Below are 24,394 nucleotides of genomic sequence, written 5' to 3' on the forward strand. Positions count from 1 at the left end.
GTTTATGGTAGGACCGTTTATTCTCTTCTCATAGATCATCCCCAGGTCCACACAACCAATTATTGCTATTCACAGGGCTTTCCAGAACTCTGACACCTGAACCTTCCCTAGGTGTTTCTCCCTGTTAAAGCCATTCTCCCTAGCACCCAGTGACGTCACAGCCACGCTCTCATCGGATTGGCCGTCTTGTAGGGAGCAGAGCTATATCTGCCTCAGCTGATCTACTCAGGTCCTTCTTTTGTCTCTCAGAGACTCTCCCATCATGGACAGGGAGATTGACCATCCTCGGACCCCCAGTATCAGAGGCTTTATTGGGGGAGCCGCTGCTTAGGTGACAGGTCAAGTGTTCTAATAAGAGGCCAAAGCGCTGAGCAGTGGGCCGCCTTCCAGTTGAGTATCCCTCCGGCTAGACACGTGAGGTGACGTCAGAGAATGCTTGGCATCTGATTGGCTCTCTCAGGACTCGTGGACGAAGGCCGCCCATGTGATTGGTTGTCTGAGGGAGGCAGCTCATGGGATTGGTTGTCCGTCCAGGCGGTGGGCAGCCTGACTAGCTGTTGCCAGCGCGGTAGTTGGCGACAGCGCTGGGCCGCTGGTGGGAGCCCGCAGGCCCCGGCAGCCCCCCGCGCGCTCCTGCTGCCGCAGCCGCCTCAGAGGCCGAGCCCAGCGTGGCCTCCAGGGCAGCGCCAGGCCCAGGTGGTCGAGGACGAGGCGCGCGGGGTCCGGGTGACGAGGCGCGCGGCCCAGCAGCAGGTAGTCGGTGCCAGGCGGCAGGCGGAGGCAGCCGCAGGCCAGGTCGGCGCCGGGCACCCAGAGGTGCTGGTCCCCGCGGCGCAGCGGCGGCGCCCGCTGCTTGTACACGGCCAGCACGCGCGCGGTCAGGCGGCTCCACGCGGGGCCCGCGGGCTCGGCCGCCAGCACCTGAGCCTGCAGGACTGGGCGGGGGAGGCAGTGAGGCCTGGGGCTGGGCTGGGGGTGCCGGTGGGGACACGGGGCCTGAGGGGAGTCGGACCTCGGGGAGTGAGTGCGTGAGTGATTGCGTGTGTGCGCGTGCGCGTGCGCGTGCGCGTGCGCGTGCGCGTGCGCGTGCGCGTGCGCGTGTGTGTGTGTGTGGTGGTCAGGCCTGACTCGGGGTGTCTGGAGTCTGGGAGCGACCCTGGAGTGCACTTCCGGGATGGAGACCGGAAGCACAGAGACCCGGCCGCTGGTGGGGTCAGCACATGGGGGTGGGCCTGGGGGGGGCAAGGCTCAGGGAGCACTTCCGGGTTGGGGTGTGGCCACAGAGGGCCCTTGAGCTGTGGAGGGTTTCCTGCTGGGGGAATCTCTGTGGCAGTGCTGCGGGTGGGGTGTCCTGGGTATCAGGTGGGAAATGTCGGGCCTGGGGGGGGGGGGTCTTCTTTCTTTAAATCAAAAAAGGCTCTTGATTTCTCTCATATGAAATCAGGTCTCCCAAGAGAGAGCAAAGGAAGCCAGAGCATCACTCGGGCGCCTCAGGCTGCACTAAAAGGCAGTTATTTCCGGAAGCCCGTGGGGTGTCCTTCGGGGGAAGGGAGGCCAGACCGGAAGCAGGGCCCTGTGCAGGGGGTCGTGATAGGAGTGATGGGAACAGGAACAACTCAAAAAAGCGAGGAGGCTCTGGATGTGCAGGGGGCCTGGGAACAGGCCTGAGAGTGAGCAGGGTCTGGAGGTGTCAGAGATGGAGTCCCTGGCGTCTGGAGTCGGCTCACCAGCAAGACTCACGGTAGAGTCCAGGCGCCCCATGGGTGCACCATGGACGACAGCTCAGGGAGAGCTCCATGGATACCGGAGCAGTGCTGTGGAATCTCTACTCTCTCTAAAATAAAGAATGAAAAGAAGGGGTCTTGAGAGGCCCCTCAGCAATGTTATTACACATTGAAAGACCCTGGAGACACATTTCTAACTCCCACACAAGTCGCTGAGTTTGAGCCCCAGCGCTGCATGTGCCATAGCGATACTCTGGTTCTCCCCCACTCTGTGTCTGTCACCTTTCTCATTAATGAATGTTTGAGAGAGAGCTAGAGCGAGAGAGCAAGAGAGAGTGAGAGAGAATATAAGAGGGAAGGGATGTCGGATGATTGGAGGTCATTCTCTGGAATCTGGGATGGCATAACTCTGGAGAGTATGACCTCATGGGTTCTGAGAGAGGGTTCTCCTAGGGGAGGTGTGGATAGTGGGCCCACTGTTCCCGTCCTAGAACACTAGCGGTCAGCTGACAACTCCGCAGAGAGTCACCGCCTCAGGTCCTGTTCCACGGAGAGCTGTTCGGGCTGGCCTGGGTTGGTGAACAGGGCTGAACTCCTCAGAGATGGAGATACCTGAGGTCATGGGAATGGTGTAGGCTGGAAGATGAGGGGTTGGTGGGGGGTATCCTTGGGAGAAGGACTGAAGCTCAGCTATCCGGGGCCCTAAAGTGGGGCATCAAAGAGGCAGGGGGGTGCAAAGGGCCATTTCACTCAACCACTGCCCTTTCTCCTTCCATCCCCAGGAGGTCACCACCCTCCCTCAGAGACACTCGGCTGAAGGACATTGTGAGATTCTGAGAGAACCCGAGGAGTACAAACAGAGGGAGGTATGAGGACCTCCCTCTCTTAGGCATCCCCCCCCCCCCCCCCAGCCAAGTGTGTCTGTATGCTTTAGGCCTTTAAGACTCAAGGAGAAAAGTGAAGGCCAGAGTTGTGGTCTTTTGTCCCCCCACACTCACCATAGTCCTGTTGGCAGTACTTCCTGAGACTCATGTGGACCCTGGAGGCTGAGTGATTGCAGTAGCTTTGACACTGAGGGTCTGGGGATGGTGGAGGGTGTGGGGGGGGGTCAGGCTGTCTACAGTGGGCTCCAGAGGCCCAGAGCACAGCATTGGTCCCTGCCCATCCCACATGACATCTTCTAAAAATATATCATTTAAGACTCCTCTGATCATTAATTAATTATCGTTAGCAGAACACTGCTCAGCTCTGGCTGTCGGTGGTGACAGGGGATGAACCTGGGACCTCAGAGTTTCATGTATGAGGGTCTTTTACAGAACCACTGTGCTGTGCTGTCTGCTGAGTGCAGCACATTACATTTGATGGACAGCTGGGGTACCTGATCCCTAAGAACTGGGCTCAGTGGGTCAACCAAAAATATCCCCCAAGGCAGGGGAACTAGTCAGCCCTCCCCAGATCTGTCAGTCTGTCTTACCAGAGCTGTAAACAGCAGGGGTCATAGCCAGGGTGGTAGTAGCCTCTGGAATTCCTGTGAGACCAGAGCAAATTCAGCCTTACTTCCCCACCCCTTACCAAACACCCTGCCTCCCCAGAGGAATCCTGGCATCTGAACCCCAAAAGCCTATTCCTTTGAGACCCAAGAGTTGAAATACCCTCTGCCTTCCTCACTGCCCCTGGGGTGTGTGCCCAACCTGCTTCTTCCTGCAGACCCAGGAGTTCAGGCACCCAGCCTCTTCCTCTCCAACACCAAGGCTCCTGGATTTCAGTCCCACCTCCCCAAGGCCCCAGAAACTGGCCTCCATCTCTAGTGCCTATCTTCCAGGGACCCAGTCTTCACCACACTTGCCCACTGGATGTCTTCTTGTCCCACTTGGGACTGGTGACCCTTTGCCCTGCCCCCCCCCCTCGGGACTCACGCTGGCAGGGCATCCTAGGGGAGCGGCTCTGTTGGAATCCAGGACCACAGCGGTTGCACAACAGGCCGGTGACCCCCAGCTTGCAGGAGCACTGCCCACTGGTCTGGTTGCAGATGCTGCTTGATGCCCCAATAGGGTGGCACTGGCAGACTGTGTGAGGAGAGATGCTGGGGGTGGGGGTTTCGGGGTGTTAGGTGCTCCCACCAGCCCCTCCTCCCTTGACTGCGTGAGTCCAGAACTCAAACTGCTCTGCCCTGAGACCCAGGAGCCTAGGCCCCCAGTCCCTCCTGCCACAGACCTGGCACTCCCCCCTCCTGCCTTCTGGTTGCACTCACCCCTGCAGGCCTTGCGGCTGGTGATTGGCTGGCCAGGGTCCCTCCAGAAGCCAGGCTGGCAGTACTGGCAGTGGCGCCCAGCTGTGTGGTGGCGACACCGTTCACAGATACCTCCACTCCGACCACCCGAGAGCCTGAACAGCTCAGAGTTGAACCTGCAGCGTCGGGCATGCTGGTTGCAGGAGCAGGCTGGAGGCGAGGTGGAGTGGGGCCCCATCAGGCCCAGGCCTCTCTTCCTTGACCCTGGCTTTCTCCCCACTGCCCTCAGGAAAGGAGGGAAAACGTGCCTACAGTGTGAGAGACTGCCTGGGCCCCAGAACCTCTTCACCCTCACTTTGAGTGTGGGTGCAGAGGGCCTGTGGAATAACTCACTGGGAGCATGCCGACTTCGTCGTGTTGTGACTGGGGTGTGGACTCTGGGATTCTGAAGTCCCTGGGGAAGCTTTCCCCGTCTGCCTGGCTAGGTCAGCTCAGAGCATTGAAGTCCCAGCACCACCACCACCACCACCAGGCATATTGATAATAAATAGATAGAGTGAGCGCCAGGGGTGTGGTTCAGTGGTGGAATGCATGCTTTGCATGTGTGAGGACGTGGGTTCAACTCCTGACACCCCCCAAAAAAAGTGGGTTGAGATCACTAGAGTTGGGGAAGTCACAGGGACTGATGAACATTTTGAATGTGTGTAAATTTGGGGCGTGGGGGGCTTAGCATAGTGCTCAGAGTGTGGATGCAGGAGTCAGAGCCCTCTGAGTGTCTCCTGACTGGACTGTGTTCCTCAGGCCAGTGACTGTTGTCTGTGGCTCAGCTTCATCTGCTGACAGTGACACGTGCAGTTTCTGCCTCACGAGGTTGCAAAGGAGCCCAGCTGTCCAGGTGTGCAGAACCCAGGGCCCATGTGCAGCACACGCATTCCTGTTCACACATTCCTGTCCCAGTGCCAGGCCCTCTGTGTGGGGCTCGTACTCACAGCGGTTGTGGCAGGACTGTGCTCCCAGAACCCCAGATGCAGATCTTAAGGCACAGAGAGGTGAAGTCACCTGCCCTAGGCAACACAGCTGAGGGACGGCAGAGGCAGGGCGGGACGCTGCTTATCTGGCCCCAGTCCGGCCTTTAGCTGCCACCCCCAGGGGCTGCTCACACAGCTCACGGGGGACTGTCTGCCCCCCGGCTCAGCCTCCAGGGAGCACTGATTCCAAAGGATTCCAAGGCAGAGGACCTGAGTCCTTCCCGTTCATTAGGCCTACCAGGCAGATGTCATCCAAGGGCCACACCAGGCACCAGGGCTTCTGTGTCCCTGGCTCTGAACTCTGTAGCCAGCGCTTCCCAGTGAGACTTCTCTCCCTCCCTTTCTTCCTCCCTCCCTTTCTTCCTCCCTCCCTTTCTTCCTCCCTCCCTCCCTTTCTTTTTCTTTCTTTCTTTCTTTCTTTCTCCCTCTTTCCTTCTCTCTCTCTCTCTCTGTCTCTCTATTTTACCTTAGCACTTATTAGCTCTGGTTTATGGTGGTGTGGGGATTGAACTTGGGGCTTTGGAGCCTCCGGCATATGAATTTCTTTTGTATAACCATTATGCTATCTGCCCCCACCTTCATTCATTCATTCATTCTTTCTTTCTCTCTCTATTTCTTTGATAGAGTAAGAGAAATTGAGAGAGGAGGGAGGGAGACAGAAAGACACCTGCCGCCATGCTTCACCACTCCTGAAGCTTTCCTATTGCAGGTGGGGACCAGGGTCTTGCCCCCACTTGACCCACCCCCCCACCCCCTAGTGAGGTTTCTACTGCATGGGGTTCAGTGATGGCTGCTTCGGGGACATTCAAGGGGCTTGTTGACTGGAGCGGCTTGAGAGGCCAGGCCTGGTGGAGTGAGGCTCCTGTGGGTGGAGAGGTGGACCAGACTGCTGTGTGCTCTTGGGAGCACGACTCAGGCCTGTTTCCTCCTGCCGGTGGGACTCGCACTCTGTGTGTGTCATCAGAGGAGGTGACGCATCTCACATGGCCAGCGAGTCTGAAGTCGTCTCTGAAAACCCCAGTGGGCGAGGCCTTCAGATCTCTGTCAGCAGAGCCCATCACTTGGCTCTCCGCGCTTGGACTCTCCGCGTCTGCCAGGCCCCTGTCATCATGGCCACCGCACATTTGGTCTCTTACCCAGGTGCAGAGAGGACTGTAATAATGATCAGAGGGACATCGAGCCCTGTGTCCAGGAAGGACCCCAGCCTGCCTGCCTGCCAGGTGAGTCTCCTCTCCTGTTATCTGTAGAATTGGACCCCTGCTGGGCTGGGTGGTGGCACACCTGGTTAGCACACGTTACAATGTGCAAAGACCCAGGTTCATTTCAAGCCCCTGGTCCCCACCTGCAGTGGGAAAGCTTTGTAGTCAGTGAAGCAGTGCTGCCAATGTGTCTCTCTGTCTCTCTCCCCCTTCCCTCTCAATTTCTGCCTGTCTTTACCCAATAAATAAAGAGAAGAAGAAGAAGAAGAAAGAATTGGACCCCTGGCAGGAATTCAAGGGCCAGGAGGGCTGGTGGAGGCTTGCAAGGGAGACCCCACCAGGGTGAGGAGAGAGTGGGGAGCATCACAGGGTGAAACAGACGGGTGCAGGGGACAGACAAGATTGGTGGGAGCTGGAGAGAGGGAAGCCCAGGGAGCCAAGTGTGTGTGTGTGTCTTATGTGTGGAATGTCTGTGTGTGTTACTATGTGACAGTGTGTCTCTGTGTGTCTATAATTTTGCTCATTAGTCCACAAGGTGGAGGGCCTGTTGACCCCTGAGAATGTTTCTCTGAGTATGAACCTCCGAGGCAGCACTGAAGGGCCCAGCTTCTGAGTGTATCCTGAGCTTGGAGGCACTGCAGAGCGGGGCGGGTGTGGAGTGGGGCCAGGACTCACGCAGGCATGGGTGGGGGTGCTGGGGCGTGGCAGGTCTCCAGGGCCAGTCCCGGTGGGAGGGGCGGCAGGTCTCGCAGCCCGGGCCCGTGGTGTGGTGGCGACAGCGGCAGCGGGGGGGCTGGGCACGGGCGGCACAGTGGGCTGCGTGACCGTGACACTGGCAGCGGCCTCTCACTCCAGCTGCAGCCAGTCCAGCTCGTCCCCCAAACTCCATGCGGAGCTGACTGGCCACCACACTGGCCTTAGGGCCTGGTGGGCTTCGGAAAGTCAGTCTCTCAGGGCCCCCTAGTGCCCCAGGCCAAGCTGGTCTACGCCACAGGGCTCTCCAAGGCCCTCCAGTGGCCCAGGAGGCCGACAGGACCAGGGCTGGGGGTCCTGGGGTGCAGAAGCGCAGGCTGACTGAGGTCAGGAGAAAGGAGCCCCCCAAGGCCAGCGTCAGGCTGCCATTGCAGGCGGCGGGGGTGCTGAGGGCCACACCTGGAGAGAGGGCACAGGCCTGGGGGCAGGAGGCGGCTGTGCTAGCCAGCCGGGTCACTGGAGGGAGGCAGAAGCGGGGCTGGCCACCTGGGTGGTAACAGGGGTCTGCAGTGGTCTGGCTCAAGAGAAGCAAGAGAGCAAAGGTCCCGGGCATGGTCCCAGCACCAGCGAGCACCTGCAGAGGAGAGGAGAGGGGAGGTCGCCCTCAGGGAGGCCTTGGATGCCAGCCTCCACCCCTTGCCGGGCTCCCTGAGGAAGCCTGGTGCCCCCTCCCCAGCCCAGCCCGAGCCCTCTCCACAGCTGCTACCAGTGAAAAATAGTTCCATCTGGGCACAATTCCTGTTTACATAACCCAAAGGGGGGAGAACACAACAAAATTGAGAATTTCGCCTGAACTAATCAGCAGCTTAACACCCCAGAGCCATCCATCAGTGTCAAGGGGGAGGGAGCCCTGGGGGAGGGTGGCCAGGGGACAGATGGGGATGCCTAGAGAGAGCATGAGGGGACCAGAGAGCAGGCCTGAGGAAGACCTGGAGCCAAGGATAGAGGCACAGGGATGAGGAAGAGGAGGAGGAGGGGGAGGGGGAGGAGGAGGGAGGAGGAGGGGGGAGGAGGAGGGGGGAGGAGGGAGGAGGAGGAGGAGGAGAAGGGAGTCCTGGAGAAGGGGAAGGGCCAAGGGCTGGGAAAGGAGTCTCAAAAAAGAAGAGGCAATTCAAGGGGAGCCCAGTGTCCACAGGGCCGTGGTGTGGGGGAGTGGAGCTCCCGGGAGCCAGCCAGACAGGCAGGTGGACTCAGGCCCAGACAGGGAGGATCAGGCAGCCTGAGGGCCTGGGGCTGGTGGGTGGGGAGAGGAGGGCAGCAGAGAGGGAGAGGGGGCTCCTGGCAGTGGCGGGGGATCAGAAGCAGGAGGCCAGACCCCAGCCCACGGGGATCAGAGCAAGGCCCTTTCCCACGTGGAGGCCTAACCTTGTTCTCCACACCCAGGGCATGGAAGGGATTATGCCAAACACGGGGCCTCCCACCACCCTGCCCAGTCCCTGTCCACTCTTAACCCTTTCCCACCCAGGCCCTAAGCCCAGAGAGCCGGCTAAGGAGCTTGCTGGGGCTGCTGGGGACTGAGATCCAGTGTGGATCACAGGTGCGTGGGGTCCCCTGGGAGACTCGAAGGGAGGACCTTGTGCTTGGATTTCTGAGGAGTCTCCTCTCATCTACTCAGCGCCCTTCTACTGCTATCCTGGGTACTGGGTGTGGGAACCTGAGTCCCCTTCCTCTTGTCTAGAGGTCACTGCATCAGATGGGGGGGGATTGTTGTGGGTGGGGGGTTCTGAGAGAGAGAGAGAGAGACAGGCAGATACTAAGGCGTCTGGGAGAAGCAGATATCCACCTCACTTCCCTGGGGTGTCGGGAGCTAGGGAGGATCAGTGCTGGTCCGCACCCCCATTCCCTCCCTGGTCAGGGGGACTCACTGAATTCTGGGGCCCTAAGGGGACTTGCTGCTTAGGCCCTGGCTCTGAGTCTGGAGCCAGACTAGGAGTATGTGAGGCTTTGGGCGTGCTGGGTGGGGTCACATCCTCCCCATCCCAATTCTCCCCACCCCCAGTGTCCCCACCGCAGTTGCCATGTGCAGACACCCCACCCCATTCCCCTACCCTCCCACCCTGCTCCATGTGCCAGGTGGCGCCGGGTGCCCCTCCCCGGGAGCCTGCGGCGCCATCTTGCCTTCTCAGCAGCATTACCGCTGGGTCTCAGTCCTGGTAAGGCCCCACTCCATTTCTCCTCTCCTCTCATGGGATTCTGTGGTGCCCACTCCCTCACCCCTAGCACTCTGGGCGACAGTCTATGAGACTTGGTATTTCTGAGTGCTCCCAAAGCCAGCTCTGCCCCTCGGGAACCAGATAGAAGGCCCCCAGTTCCTGCCTCTTCTGGGAACTCTACCTCCTCCATCCCCCCCCCCCAATTAAGATGCAGTATTTGCTCCTGTACCCACCAGACCCTTAGACAGACATGCACTGGGTAGGTGGGTGGGGGGCTCGCATTTGGGACCCAGCTTCCCAGCCCTTTGGTCTGGACAGTGGCCAAACCTGCACCCAGGAAGGTTGTCTCCTCAGTAGCTCCGGTGGGTCCTGCTGTTGTTCAGGAGCTTGGCGGCAGGGCGGGCGTGTGTTCTCAGGAGTGAGTGACGATGAGTGGCTGTGCTGGGGCCCCAGGCCAGTGTGGGCTCTGGGCGGGAGCTCTGAGCAGAGCACGCAGAATCCAACACCACCCAGCTCCCCCTCCCCAGCCCTCTTGCCAACTGCAGACACTCTTCTCCCCTGCGCAGGGACGCCCACCAGGCTCACTACCCTTCGCTGTGTGGGATGCCGCCGCCCCTCAGGGGTCCTCAGCTGCACAGCTCAAAGCAGCCTGGCATAGAAGGCTCAAGGCAGGTAGGACTGGACAGTGGGTAAATGGGTCTGGGGTCCCCCTTCTGCCAGCACCTACCTTGCTACCCCACCAACTCCCGACTGCAGGTGGCGTCGGGCTCAACTTACCATGTGAGCTCACTCAGCAGGTGGCATGTTGGTTTCTGGCTCTGTGACCCAAAGCCAGCCCCCTCCCTTCTGGGACCACCTGTCAGCTATAGGTTAACTACGTTTTAAAGTTTGTTGCTTTCAAGCCCCCAAGGTTACTTGGAAGAATTCGAGCAGTCACTGGGAAATTCTGACAAGGACATTTATTTGAACTGACGGGATGGGGAAGTAAGTGGGCACGAGAAGGTCTCTGACCTCAGTGGTTTCTAGGGTACAGGGAGAATACGGGCTCCACCCCCAGCCCCACAGAGCCATTGCCAGGCTCCCCCAAGAGTATTTAAGTACTCACCTTGCTGTCAACTCCTTTAAAATTTTTGTTCCTCTACTGGACAGAGACAGAGAAATTGAGAGGGAAGGGGGAGATAGGGAGAGACAGAGAGACACTTACATCACTTGTGAAGCTTCCCCTCTGCAGGTGGGGACCGAGAGTTGGAAGCTGGGTCCTTGCGCAGTGGACCATGTGTGCTTGAGCAGCTGCTGGCCACCTGGCCCCTATCTCTGTCTCTTAGCAAAAATGAATGAATCTTTGCCTTTCTCCCCCTCCCCCCCCTCTTCTCCCTCATCTCCCTCTTTCTCCCCTTCCTTCTTTTCTAAACGTACCCTCCTTGTGATCCAGGAGGTGGCAGAGGGAGTAGGGCGATGGATGTGGAAGCCTGAGATCCCAGGTTTGAGTTTTGATCCCTTGTATCAGAACACTGCTCTGGATATTTCTCCTCCCTGTCAATCTGGTATTAATAAATAACATCTTCAAAATAAAATAAGCTAAAACACATCTTCCTCATGGGAAGTGGCCACAGGAATAACCAAGCAATTTGTTGCTTTGAAAAGACCTCTAATTTGTTGCTTTGAAACTCCCTGGACTAGCTGCATCTTCAAACCTTCTGTAGTGTGGACACCACTATGTATGGGAGGGGCAGAGAGATGACATGAAGTGGCACCCCTGGCATAAGCACACGTTACTGCGCCTGCTGCGGAACACGCGAGAGTCGCGCAGTGAGGTCTATACAGTCAGCTCGGGCTCTCCCACCTCTAGGAATGGCCAGGAGGCTTTGCGGACCAGGAGAATAAGCCCACGCCGCTCTCCTCTTGAGCTTGTCACTTGCTGAGGCTGGTGAACGGCCAGGAGGGGGAGCTCTGAATCTTTGCTCATGGAATGAGTGGAGGCGGGGCCCTTTGGATTCCAGGCCTTGTGAGACCCAAGTCACACACGTGAGTCCAGTGAAGTCAGACTTCGGCGAGTCAAGTTTAGGATCTTTTTTAAAAAATATATATATATATATTTATTTATTTATTTTCTTTTTTGTTGTCCTGTTGTTATTGTTGTTATTGATGTCGTCATTGTTAGACAGGACAGAGAGAAATGGAGAGAGGAGGGGAAGACAGAGAGGGAGAGAGAAAGCTAGACACCTGCAGACCTGCTTCACCGCCTGTGAAGCGATTCCCCTGCAGGTGGGGAGCTGGGGGCTCGAACCGGGATCCTTCTGCTGGTATCTTGCAATTCGCGACAAGTGCGTTTAACCCGCTGTACTACTGTCTGACTCCCAAAATTTAGCATCTTAATGGTTTCATTCAACAGCTGAATTAGCATTGACAAATATAGCAACTAGAAATATGTTCCAGAGGGCTGGGTGGTGGCATCCCTCATGGAGTGTTGTATTACTGTGCACAAGGACCAGGGTTCAAGGCCTCCGCCCCACCTGCACGGGGAAGCTTTATGATGGAGCAGGTGTTTCTGTCTCTCTCTCCCCTTACCTCTGTCCTATCAAGTAGAAATTGTTAGACAATCAATAGGAAGATGTCCCAGAGGGAGGGCCCAGCGTGCACCTTACTGTGTGCCTAGGTTCAAATCCCGGGAGCGCCATTTGTAGCACCGGTAAACTCCATGGTTGTAGAATGGTGCTGTGGTGTTTCTCCTCTCTCTGTATCTTCTTCTCTTTTTCTTATTTTAAATATTTGTAAAATTTATTTACTAGAAAGGCAGGAGGAAAGAGAGAAAGAACCAGATATCACTCGGATACATGTGCTGCTGGACATGAAACTCAGGACCGTATGTGTAAGAGTCCAGTGCTTTATCCACTATGCCGCCTCCTTGACCAGCCTCCGTATCTTTTTTTTTTCTCTCTCTCTCCTTTCTATCTTTTAAAAGCATAAAGAATAGAAAATTCTTTTTTTATTTAATTAACTATTTATTTATTTTGTTGCCCTTGTTGTTTTGTTGTTGTAGTTATTATTGCTGTCATTGTTGTTGGATAGGACAGAGAGAAATGGAGAGAGGAGGGGAAGACAGAGAGGGGGAGAGAAAGACAGACACCTGCAGACCTGCTTCACCGCCTGTGAAGCGACTCCCCTGCAGGTGGGGAGCCCGGGGCTCGAACCGGGATCCTTATGCCGGTCCTTGTGCTTTGCGCCACGTGCGCTTAACCCACTGCGCTACCGCAGGACTCCCTGTAGTCTGATTTTTATCCTTTGATTTTCCTCTCTTTCTTCCTTTTTTGTTGTTTGTTTGTTTGCTTGTTTTGTTTTTCCCTAGAGTATTGCTCAGCTCTGGCATAAAGTGATGCAGATGGGCTGGCTGAACCTGGGACTTTGGGAGTCCTAGGCATGAGAGACTCTTTGCATAACCATTATGCTATCTCCCCTGCCTCCTTCCTTCATTTTGTAAAGTCCTATCCATGAGTGTAGCCATCATTCATTCCTGTGTTTCTGGCGTATATCATTAAATGGTTCCCTCAAGTTCTACCCAAGTCACAGCAAAAGTGAAGATTTTATCAGTTTCTTACAGCTGAGAAATATCTCATTGTCTGCTCATGTGTATATACATATGTCTATGTGTGTACATTAAAAAATTTAGATTTTTAAAAAACATTTATTGGGAGTCGGGCTGTAGCGCAGCGGGTTAAGTGCAGGTGGCGCAAAGCACAAGGACCGGCATAAGGATCCCGGTTCGAACCCCGGCTCCCCACCTGCAGGGGAGTTGCTTCACAGGCGGTGAAGCAGGTCTGCAGGTGTCTGTCTTTCTCTCCTCCTCTCTGTCTTCCCCTCCTCTCTCCATTTCTCTCTGTCCTATCCAACAACGACAACAACAATAATAACTACAACAATAAAACAAGGGCAACAAAAGGGAATAAATAAGTAAAATAAATATTTTTAAAAAAAGGTTTATAAAATTTTTTTCCTTTTGTTGCCCTTGTTGTTTTATTGTTGTAGTTATCATTGTTGTTGCTATCGATGTCATCGTAGGTGGGTAGGACAGAGAGAAATGGAGAGAGGAGGGGAAGACAGAGAGGGGGAGAGAAAGACAGACACCTGCAGACCTGCTTCACCGCCTGTGAAGCGACTCCCCTGCAGGTGGGGAGCCGCAGGCTCGAACCGGGATCCTTATGCTGGTCCTTGAGCTTCGCACTACGTGCGCTTAACCCGCTGCGCTACTGCCCGACTCCCTTAATTTTGATTTCTATGTTTAGTGCTACCAGGCTTATTGCCTGGGCATGGTGTCGGCAGGAAAAATTCATTGTCTCTCTGGGCATTTTTTTCTCTCCTTTTACTTTTATATTTTATAGGGCAGAGAAAAATTAAGGAGGGTGGCGGTAGCAAAAGGTACCTGCAGACTTGCCGCCGCATTCAGATGAGGACTGGGGCCTCGGACTAACACACGCGCTCAACTGGCCACCACCACCTGCCTCTACCACCGTTTAAAAATTTTATCTGTGATGCTTTGGCTATTTGTAATCTTTATGGTTCCACACACATTCTTTTTCTTTCTTCCTTTTTTCCCTTTTTATGTGTTGTTAGTGATATGTTACAGGATTGTAAGATTACAATGGATTACAATGTCCACATTACACCCACTAGCCAAACTTTGTGCTCCTACCTCGCACCACCCAAAGATAAGGACCGTAGTTCTTTTTATTTGGTCTCCAGGGCTCAGTGTTGGCATTAAGAGCCCACTGCTCCTAGGGACCATTTTTTCCATTTATTTTTAAAGATTTTTAAAAAATCATTTATTCCCTTTTGTTGCCCTTGTTGTTTTATTGTTGAAGTTATTATTGTTGTTAATGTCATTGTTGTTAGATAGGACAGAGAGAAATGGAGAGAGGAGGGGAAGACAGAGAGGGGGAGAGAAAGACAGACACCTGCAGATCTGCTTCATTGCTTGTGCAGTGACTCCCCTGCAGGTGGCGAGCCGGGGGCTCCAGCTGGGATCCTTATGCCAGTCCTTGCACTTTGCGCCACCTGCGCTTAACCTGCTGTGCTACCGCCCTATTCCCTATATTTAAAGATTTTATTTATTTATTTCTGAGAAAGAAAGAAGGAGAGAAAAGGGGGGGGAGAGAGAGAACCAGACATCATTCTGCTACATATGCTGCTGGAGATAGTACTTAGGACCTTATGCTTTAGAGTCCAATGCTTTATCCACTGAGCTACCTCCCAGACCATTTTCCATTTTATTTGATAGGTCAGAGAGAAACTGAGAGATGATGGGGAAATAGAGAGGGAGAGATAAAGATAGACACCTGCAGACCTACTTCACCGCTCGTGAGGTGTCTCCCCTGCAGGAGGGAAGTGGGGGCTTGAACCTAGATCCTTGCTCTGATCCTTGCACTTCATAGTATATGTGCTTAACAGGGTGCGCCATCAGCACCTGGCCCAACCACCATAGTTCTCACAAAGTCTTAAAAACAGCTTGTTTAGGAGTTGGGCGGTAGCTCAGCGGGTTAAGCGCACTTGGCGCAGGGACTATTATAGAAGGATCCGGGTTTGAGCCCCCACCTGCAGGGGAGTCACTTCACAGGCAGTGAAGCAGGTCTGCAGGTGTCTGTCTTTCTCTCCCCCTCTCTCTCTGTCTTCCCCTCCTCTCTCCATGTCTCTCTGTCCTATCCAACAACGACAACAGCTATGACAACAGTAATAATTACAACAATAAAAAAACAACAAGGGCAACAAAAGGGAATAATTAGTAATAATATTTTTTAAAGCTTGTTTTTGTTTTCTCTTCTTTTCTTTCCTTTTTTTGGGCAAGTTCATGTGAATCCAGTCTTTAGATTCCACATGAGTGAAACCATCTGGTAGCTGTGTTTCGTCTCTCTCCTTATTTTGCTAAGCATCACCGCGTCTAGTATCTAGTTATTTGTTATGTCCCTAAGGACACACCATCATCTTTTTCTGACTGCAAAGCAGTATTCCATGGAATATATACCCCACAACTTAAAAAAATTTATTTATTTTCCCTTTTGTTGCCCTTGTTTTTATTGTTGTTGTAGTTACTGTTGTTGTTATTGATGTCATCATTGTTGGATAGGACAGAGAGAAATGGAGAGAGGAGGGGAAGACAGAGAGGGGGAGAGAAAGACAGACACCTGCAGACCTGCTTCACCGCCTGTGAAGCGACTCCCCTGCAGGCGGGGAGCCAGACATGTGCACTTAACCCGCTGAGTTACCGCCCGACTCCCAGCCCAGCACTTCTTTAACCAGCCATCTGTTGAAGGGCATTTAGGCTGCTTCCACTGTTTGACTATTGTCCCTTCTAATTGGTGTTTGTCCACTGGATAAATGCCGAAGAGTGGTATTGCTGTGTCACCAGGTAATTCCATTCGTATTTGCTTAGGGACCGGCCATACAGTCTTTCAAAGGGACTGCAGCAGTTCGCATGCCCACCAGCAACCACACACCTTTTCAAATAGATTGCTTGTTCAGTTTCCTTGAAGAATGCCACCGAGCTTTTGATGGGGATTGCATTCAATCTATACTGGCTTTAGATAAGGTGGCTGTTTTGACAATATTTCTTCTTTTGATCCATTGAACAGTGGATATATATCCATTTATTTTTGTCTTTCTTTTGTCGCTGTCAGGGCTTTACTGTTCAAGGCCAGAGTTTTCAGAGAGAGAGAGAGCCCACAGAATGGCAGCCTTCCTGATGCCATATTGTCCCACACGTGGTGTACCAGGAGTGAAACTGGGTGACACTCACGACAGTGCAGGTACTACTGTCCACAATGAGCTAGTTCAAAGATGGTCTGTATTTCTTTTAGCAATATCCTCTAGTTCTGTTTTACTTTTATTTATGATTAACAGTAGCTTACAAGATAGTAACATTACAGGGGATACTTCTACACGGCACACCCCCAAAGTTCATCCTCCTCCCAAAGATAACCACCATAGTTCTCAGAATTCTGTTTGCTTTTCTTTTCTTCTTCTTCCTCTTCTCCTTCTTCTTCCTCCTCCTCCTCCTCCTCCTCTTCTTCTTTTTCTTCTTCTTCTGCAAGCTCATGTGTATGCATTCTCTAGATTTCACATATGAGTGAAAACATTGGGTAGCTGTTTTTTCTCTCTACTTACTTTGCTAAGCTTAATCACCTCCAGGTCCATCCATTTGTCCCAAAGGACACAAAGTTATTTTTTGTTTTATTTTTTTTTTTCCTCCAGGGTTATTGCTGGGCTCGGTGCCTGCACCATGAATCCACCGCTCCTGGAGGCCATTTTCCCCCTTTTTGTTGCCCTAGTTGTTGCAACCTTGTTACGGTTATTATTGCCATTGTTGACGTTGCTTTGTTGTTGGATAGGACAGAGAGAAATGGAGAGAGGAGGGGAAGACAGAGAGAGAGGGGAGAGAAAGATAGACACCTGCAGACCTGCTTCACCGCCTGTGAAGCGACTCCCCTGCAGGTGGGGAGCCGGGGGCTCGAACCGGGATCCTTACGCCGGTGCCTGCAATTTACACCACGTGCGCTTAACCCACTGCGCCACTGCCCGACTCCCTTTTGTTTTATTTTTTTATTGCAGAATACTATTCCATGGAATATATATATATCCCGTAATTTCTCTACCCAGACATCTGTCGATGGTCATTTAGGCTACTTCCAGTTTTTGGCTATTATGAATAATGTACCTATGAACATAGGGATGCATATGTCTTTTCTAATGATGTTTTTAAATTATCTTTATTTATTTATTGGATAGAGAGCCAAAAGTTGAGAGGGGAAGAGGGTAATAGGGAAGGAAAAAGGGAGAGAGAGAGAGAGAGAGCTGCAGCACTGCTTCACCATTTACAAAGCTTTCTCCCTGCAGTTGGGTGTCAGGGGCTTGAACCTGGGTCCTTGTGTATTGTAACCTATACGCTGGGCGTGCCACCACCTGGCCCTGCATATGTCACTTTTATTATTTATTTATTTATTTTTTAATTTTTTTAAATTTTTTTTATTTATTTTTTTTATTTAAGAAAGGATTAATTAACAAAACCATAGGGTAGGAGGGGTACAACTCCACACAATTCCCACCGCCCAATCTCCATATCCCACCCCCTCCCCCGATAGCTTTCCCATTCTCTATCCCTCTGGGAGCATGGACCCAGGATCATTGTGGGTTGCAGAAGGTAGAAGGTCTGGCTTCTGTAATTGCTTCACCGCTGAACATGGGCGTTGACTGGTCGATCCATACTCCCAGTCTGCCTCTCTCTTTCCCTAGTAGGGTGGGTCTCTGGGGAAGCTGAGCTCCAGGACATATTGGTGGGGTCTTCAATCCAGGGAAGTCTGGCCGGCATCCTGATGACACCTGGAACCTGGTGACTGAAAAGAGAGTTAACATACAAAGCCAAACAAATTGTTGAGCAATCCTGGTCCCAAAGCTTGGAAAAGTGGAGAGGAAGTATTAGGGAGGTACTCACTGCAAACTCTAGTGTACTTCTGCTTTCTTACTTTGGTGCCATACTCCAAACTCAGTTAATTTCTGCTTTGCGTTTCTACTTCTTTTTTTTTTTTTACATGCATAACATTCCCCAGATTCCCATTCAACAATACAACCCCCACTATTTAATTCATCATTTTTCATGAACCTGTATTCTCCCCACCCACCCACCCATCCACCCCAGAGTCTTTTACTTTGGTGTAATACTCCAATTCCATTTCAGGTTAGACTTGTGTTTTCTTTTCTAATCTTGTTTTTCAACTTCGGCCTGAGAGTGAGATCATCCCGTATTCATCCTTCTGTTTCTGACTTATTTCACTCAACATGATTTTTTCAAGGTCCATCCAAGATTGGCTGAAAACGGTGAAGTCACCATTTTTTACAGCTGAGTAGTATTCCATTGTGTATATATACCACAACTTGCTCAGCCACTCATCTGTTGTTGGACACCTGGGTTGCTTCCAGGTTTTGACTATTACAAATTGTGCTGCCAAGAACATATGTGTACACAGATTTTTTTTGGATAGATATGTTGTGTTCCTTAGGTTATATCCCCAGGAGAGGAATTGCAGGATCATAGGGTAGTCTATCATGTCAGATATGAGAATAGCTGTTCCTGCCCTTTTTTGTGGGCCATTGGCTTGAATGATAGTTTTCCATCCTTTCACTTTAAGTCTGTGATTGTCTTGTTGCGTTAGGTGAGTTTCCTGTAGACAACATATTGTTGGGTTGTGTTTTCTGATCCATCTTCCTACTCTGTGTCTTTTAATAGGTGAATTCAGGCCATTCACATTTATTGATATCAAAGATTGAAGATATTTTAACGCCATTCTTGTAGAGTTTTAGAGTGTTTTGATATGTGTTCTATTTGTGGTGGTCTGGTTGTTTATAGGAAACCTTTCAGAACTTCTTTCAAGGCAGGCTTGGTGATGGTTGCTTCCTTCAACTGTTGCTTGTCTGAGAAGGTTTTGATGCTTCCATCTAGTCTGAATGACAATCTAGCAGGATATAGTATTCTTGGCTGAAAGCCTTTCTCATTGAGCACTCGATAGATATCTTGCCATTCTCTTCTGGCCTGTAGTGTTTGTATGGAGAAGTCTGCTGCTAATCTTATGGGTTTTCCTTTGTAGGTGACTCTTTGTTTTTCTATTGCAGCCTTGAGGATCCTTTCTTTATCCTTATTCCTTTCCAATCTAAGTATGACATGTCTTGGTGTCTTTAGGTCTGGGTTAATTCTGTTTGGGACCCTCTGGGCTTCTTGAATCTTTATGTCTTTGGTGTTGTCTAGACTAGAGAAATTTTCAGCTATTATGGCCTGGAGAACGCTTTCTTCCTCCCCTTCTCTTTCTTCCTCTGGTAAGCCAATAATGCGTATATTGTTTCTTTTGAAGTCATCCCATAGGACTCTGTTGTTGTTTTCAGCATCTCTTAATCTCTTTTTGAGATCTCTTACTTCTTCTTTAGTTGTCTCTAATTCATCCTCAATCTTGCTAATTCTGTCTTCAGCCTCATTGATTCTATTCTCTCTGCCCTCTACTGCTTTCTGGAGTTCATCTATTTTGTTGCCCTGCTCTGATACTGTTTTAGCTTGTTCAGCTAGTTGCCTTCTTAGCTCAGCGATTTCAGCTTTCAGCTCTCTAATAACCATGAGATTATTAGAATTTTCTTCCATATTCTCATTTGTTGTTCCTGCAGTTCTGATTACAATTTTTTCAAATTCTTTACTCACTCCTGTTATTATTTCCTTAGCTAATGTTTGGATGTTGAACTCGTTGTTTTGTGCTTCGCCCTCTGGAGGACTTTTAGCTGGACTCTTGTCCTGGTTCGAGTCTCCATTATTTTTTCTTGTTGTTTTAACCATTTTATATAAGTTAACAGTTTTTTCAATCCCTGAGTTGGAGTTCAGTGGTGTAAAAGCCTTTTTTTTTTCCCCTGTAGGCTATGGTAGCCTGAGGGCTTTTAAACTATCAATAGGCTTCTTGGCTTAATCAATGACTCCTGACCAAGAGATAAAGCAGGGTGTGGCAGAGATAATCCAGTGGTAATGCAAAGAGACTTTCACAGCCCTTCAGCTATGCCACCGAGGTATAGGTCTTCTCCTGAGTTTCCCGGTTAGATCTCTGTGCCCTGGTGTCCCTCCCTGTTGCTGCTCCAGATTCTGAGGGTAGTAGCAATGGAGACTCAGAGTTGTACTTGGTGAGTCTCTGGGGAGTCCTTTCCTCCCTTCAGCTGTCCCCTTGTTGGTGGAGCAGACTGGAGGTGGTGTCTCCACTGACAGACTGTCGAACTGTTAGCAGTCACTTAATCTCTCCTTAGGCCCCTCTCTCCTCTCTGTCACCAGCCACGCGTGTTTGTACTCACGGGTGATTTACTGGGTTTCTGTGGTCATTCTAGTCCGGTCTTGTTTCGGTCCGGGTGGTCTCCTTTGGTATTCCTAGTTGATCCGGGAGAGGAGAGGAGAGCTATTTATTTATTTTTAATCAGTTCTTTTTTTCCCCCTTTTGTTGCCCTTGTTTGCTTCTTATTGTTGTTGCTATTGATGTTGTCGTTGTTGGATAGGACGGAGAGAAACGGAGAGAGGAGGGGAAGGCAGGGGGAGAGAAAGAGAGACACCTGCAGACCTGCTTCACCGCTTGTGAAACGACTCCCCTATAGGTGGGGAGCCAGGGCTTGAACCGGGATCCTTATGTGGGTCCTTGCGCTTGGCGCCATGTGCGTTTAAACCACTGAACTACCGCCTGACTCCCTCTCCCTTCTAATTAGTTAGTGTTTGTGTCTCCATTAGATAAAGAGTGATATTGCTGGACCATAAGGTAATTCCATTTTGATTTTTTTCTGGATGCTCCACACAGTCTTCCAAAGGACATGACCAGCTTGCAGAGTCCCTTCTTCTTCTAGCGTTTGCCCTTCTTCCGTAGCCAGTCAACAGCGTCAGGTTGAGCCTGATGTAAAGTTTCGAGACCTCCTTTGAATCTGGAGAGGTGGCAGTCGTTGACTATGTGGGTCATAGTCTGTCTGGAGCCGCAGGGGCAGTTCGGGTCGTCTCTGGCTCCCCAGCGATGGAACATAGCGGCACATCAGCCATGGCCAGTTCGATAGCGATTGAGGAGGGCCCAATCATAACGTGCTAGGTCAAAGCTGGGTTGACGCTTGCAGGGGTCTGTGATGAGGTGTTTGTTCTGACTGCCAGCTCTGTTTCCAAGAGACTGGAACAGAGAAGTTCAGTGTAGGCGTAGGGGACCAGATTGGGTGACGAGACGTCAAGAGTTGGACAGGGTGGGCGAAGATATCCACGTATATTGGCAGGTCCGGTCGAGCATAGACGTGGGAAATGAACTTAGATGATGCCGCATCCCGACGAATATCTGGCGGGGCGATGTTGCTAAGAACTGGCAGCTCTTATGTCTAACTACAGCAGAGTCCCTTATATCTATCTACAGCATCACCAAAGCCTAGCATTTCTTTTCTTTGGATGTAGGCCATTCTCACAGGTGTGAAGTGGAATCTCAGTGTAGTTTTATTCAATAATTAGCATTTCTCTACTGGTGACTGAGTGAAGAGGAGAATTTCTTCTAATGTCTGTAGGCTATGTGTATCTCTTCTTTAGAAACTGCTTAGTTGCCTACAGCCACACCACCCGGAACACACCCGATCTCATCTGATCTCGGAAGCTAAGTAGAGTCGGGTCTGGTTAGTACGTGGATGGGAGAAACTGTTTAGTTTTTTGCCGCATGTTCTTATAGGTTTATTTATTTATTTCTGTTGTTGTTGAGCTGTACTTTATTATTATTATTATACCTCCAGGATTATAGCTGGGGCTTGGTGCTTGTACTACACATGCACTGCTCCTGCAGCCAATGTTTTTTTTTTATATAGGACAAAGAAAGGAGGGGAAGATAGAGAGGGAGAGAGAAAGATAGACACCTGCAGATCTGCTTTACCAATTGTGAAGCGACCCCTCTGCAGGTGGAGATCTGGGGGCTTGAACCAGAGTCCTTGAGTAGGTACTTATGCTTAGTACTATGTGTGCTTAAGCTGGTGCACCACCACCTGACCCCCTTAATTCTTATTTTATTTTGTTTACTTTCCCTTTTGTTGCCCTTGTTTTTTTATTGATGTTGTAGCTATTATTGTTGTTATTGATGTTGCCATTGTTAGGTAGGACAGACAGAAGGAGGGAGAGAAAGAAGGACACCTGCAGACCTGCTTCACCACCTGTGAAGCGACACCCCTGCAGGTGGGGAGCCGGGGGCTCGAACTGGGATCCTTATGCCAGTCCATGCGCTTTGCACCATGTGCACTTAACCCACTGCGCTACCGCCCGACTCTCCCCCTTAATTCTTTATAGATGTTTGATATCATACATTAATCAGATGTGTGATGTGCAAGTATCTTCTCCTATTTACTTGGCTGTCTGCTTTCCATTGTGTTGTTTGCTCTCAACAAGATGGGTGTGTAGAGGGTTTTAGTTTGATGTAGCCCGTTTTATTTACTCTTGTTTTCATTTCCCATGCCATGGGGTCGACTATCCAAACCCATCCTTGATGTGAAGATCCTGCAGTGTTTTACTAATGATTTCTCCTATAAACTTCAGAGTGTCTGATGTAATGTCCAGATCTTTCATCCATTTTGGTTGGATTTTGGTGCATGGTGTTAAGTGATGATCTAGAGTCACTTCTCCTCATGTGGCTGTCCAGTTTTCCCAGAACCATGTGTTGAAGAGGTCTTCATAACTTCATTCCTCTAGTTTTTCATTGTACAGAGCTATCACCTCTCAACACTTGCAAATGGCTCCACCTCATCAGCCTTATTTAACTGAGGATAAAGCCAGGGTGCAAAGAGGTGAGGTAACTTGACTGAAGTCACACACACTAGGTGAGGGGAGGAGCTGGGTCACCATGCAGGCCTGGGTCTGTGCCTGGAAGCCTCCATCCTGGCGAGCACTGGACAGGCAGGGATGGACAGAGTGAATGACTGGCTGACACTCATGTCCTCTCCTCCCCTCAGCCATCTTGAGACGCCAGACCACTGGGTCTCTCTACTCCGGCATGTGCCTGATCCTGTTCATGTTTGTGGCGTGCATACTGTTGTATGAGCACCAGTACCTGGCTCAGGTGTCAGCCCCTGAGGTCCTGTTCCCCAGACATCTGGCCCAGGAGGGCATGTTCACCATCAACTCCAGAGGTCGTCTGGGGAACCAGATGGGGCAATACGCCACGCTGTACGCACTGGCCAAGATGAATGGGCGTCCAGCCTTCATCCTGCCCCAGACGCATGATTTCCTAGCCCCCCTCTTCAGAATCAGCCTCCCTGTCCTGCACAACACCACAATCAACCAGATCCCATGGAACAACTATAAACTGAACGACTGGATGGAGGAGCAGTACCGCCACATCCCAGGGCAGTATGTGCGTCTGACTGACTCCCCTGGTTCCTGGACCTTCTACCACCACCTGCGCCAGGAGATCCTGCGTGAGTTCACTCTGCACGACCACTTGAGGGAGGAGGCCCAGCGGCTGCTGCGAGGCCTGATGGTGAACGGGAGCCAGCCCAGCACCTTTGTGGGGGTGCATGTGCGCAGGGGAGACTATGTCTACCTCATGCCCAAAGTCTGGAAGGGCGTGGTGGCTGACAGGGGCTACCTGCAGCAGGCCCTGGCCTGGTTCCGCACCCACCACAGCTCCCCTCTGTTCGTGGTGACCAGCAATGACATGGCCTGGTGCCGAGACAACATTGATGCCTCCCGTGGGGATGTGGTGTTTGCTGGCAATGGCCTGGAGGGCTCTCCCGGCAGGGACTTTGCGCTGCTCATGCAGTGTAACCACACCATCATGACCATAGGGACCTTTGGGTTCTGGGCAGGCTACCTCACAGGGGGACAGACCATCTACCTGGCCAATTACACCCTCCCAAAGTCTGCCTTACGCAAATTTTTTAAGCCCAAGGCAGCTTTCCTGCCAGAGTGGATTGGGATACCGGCAGACTTGTCCCCACTCTTCAAGCACTGATGGCATGATGATCCCCAGGGCACCAGGACTCATGGTCTTATCACTCAGGACCATTTCTTTTATTTCAGGATGCTTTAGTGTTGTTAAAATTCGTAAGGCTCTTGCTGGCCAGTCTTGCTTCACGGGCGGGTAACAAAGATGCGGAGACAACGGCTGGGCAGGGAAGCTGTATTTCTTTATTCAGGAACAACGATTCATAAACTAAGACAAACTAATCACCAAACAGAACTCTGCTGTCTCTTTGCGGCGGCGGTGGCGCAAGCACTCTCTCTTACTCTCGAACTCAGGAACTCTCCAACTCTGGAACTCTGGCACTCTCGAACTCAGGAACCCTCAGGAACTCTCCAACTCTGGAACTCTGGCACTCTGGAACTCAGGAACCCTCTCTCGGGGTTCCTTGGGGCGGGGCCAAGCGGCCTGCAAAATTAACTGGACTGATCCAATTCTCTTGGCGGGGGAGGGCTAGAACAAACCAATGTAAAGCATACGACACTTTAGGCTGCAAGTAATGCAAGATTAAGCTCTCCTCATTAAAAAGAACTTTCATGGACTGGAACAGTAGCTCATTTGGGTAGTACACTGTTTGCCTTGTACTTGACTCAGGACACTTCAGTGCTGTGTTCTCTGTCTCTATCTAAAAAAAAAAAATTATAAAGGTATTCATGTTCATGCTAACCTCTTATGTTTAACCCCCAGAATTGCCATTAGGCAGAGCTGAATGCTGCTCTGGCGAAATAAACAAACATTAAAAACTCCTCTAAAGACAACTACATCATGTCTCAGAGATGCCTCCACGTCTCCAC

At 51.5% G+C, this 24,394-nt stretch overlaps 2 protein-coding genes across 4 annotated transcripts; one reads left to right on the forward strand and one right to left on the reverse strand.

The window, feature by feature from the left end:
- NTN5 (netrin 5) lies at positions 1-9,610 on the reverse strand. 3 transcript variants are annotated; one of them, XM_060173936.1, is made up of 7 exons: positions 9,415-9,608; positions 6,857-7,508; positions 3,976-4,164; positions 3,641-3,790; positions 3,199-3,252; positions 2,723-2,803; positions 1-935 (listed from the first exon to the last, which is right to left on the reverse strand). In XM_060173936.1, the coding sequence occupies exons 2-7, from the start codon at positions 7,485-7,487 to the stop codon at positions 511-513; spliced, it is 1,530 nt and encodes a 509-aa protein (XP_060029919.1). In that variant the 5' UTR covers positions 7,488-7,508; positions 9,415-9,608; the 3' UTR covers positions 1-510. The 3 variants fall into 3 exon arrangements, with proteins under 3 accessions (XP_060029919.1, XP_060029934.1, XP_060029925.1); XM_060173951.1 differs by having other exon boundaries at positions 7,334-7,508; positions 9,415-9,607; XM_060173942.1 differs by lacking the exon at positions 1-935 and adding an exon at positions 1,900-2,426 and having other exon boundaries at positions 9,415-9,610.
- LOC103125467 (galactoside alpha-(1,2)-fucosyltransferase 2-like) lies at positions 2,399-23,663 on the forward strand. The gene is made up of 3 exons (XM_007536251.3): positions 2,399-2,590; positions 6,123-6,202; positions 22,591-23,663. Exon 3 carries the CDS (start codon positions 22,632-22,634, stop codon positions 23,589-23,591), a length of 960 nt encoding a protein of 319 aa, XP_007536313.3. The 5' UTR covers positions 2,399-2,590; positions 6,123-6,202; positions 22,591-22,631; the 3' UTR covers positions 23,592-23,663.
- The last annotated feature ends 731 nt before the right edge of the window (positions 23,664-24,394 follow it).

The sequence above is a fragment of the Erinaceus europaeus genome, chromosome 2 (assembly GCF_950295315.1).
Source record: "Erinaceus europaeus chromosome 2, mEriEur2.1, whole genome shotgun sequence".
Classification (NCBI taxonomy): Eukaryota; Metazoa; Chordata; class Mammalia; order Eulipotyphla; family Erinaceidae; genus Erinaceus; species Erinaceus europaeus.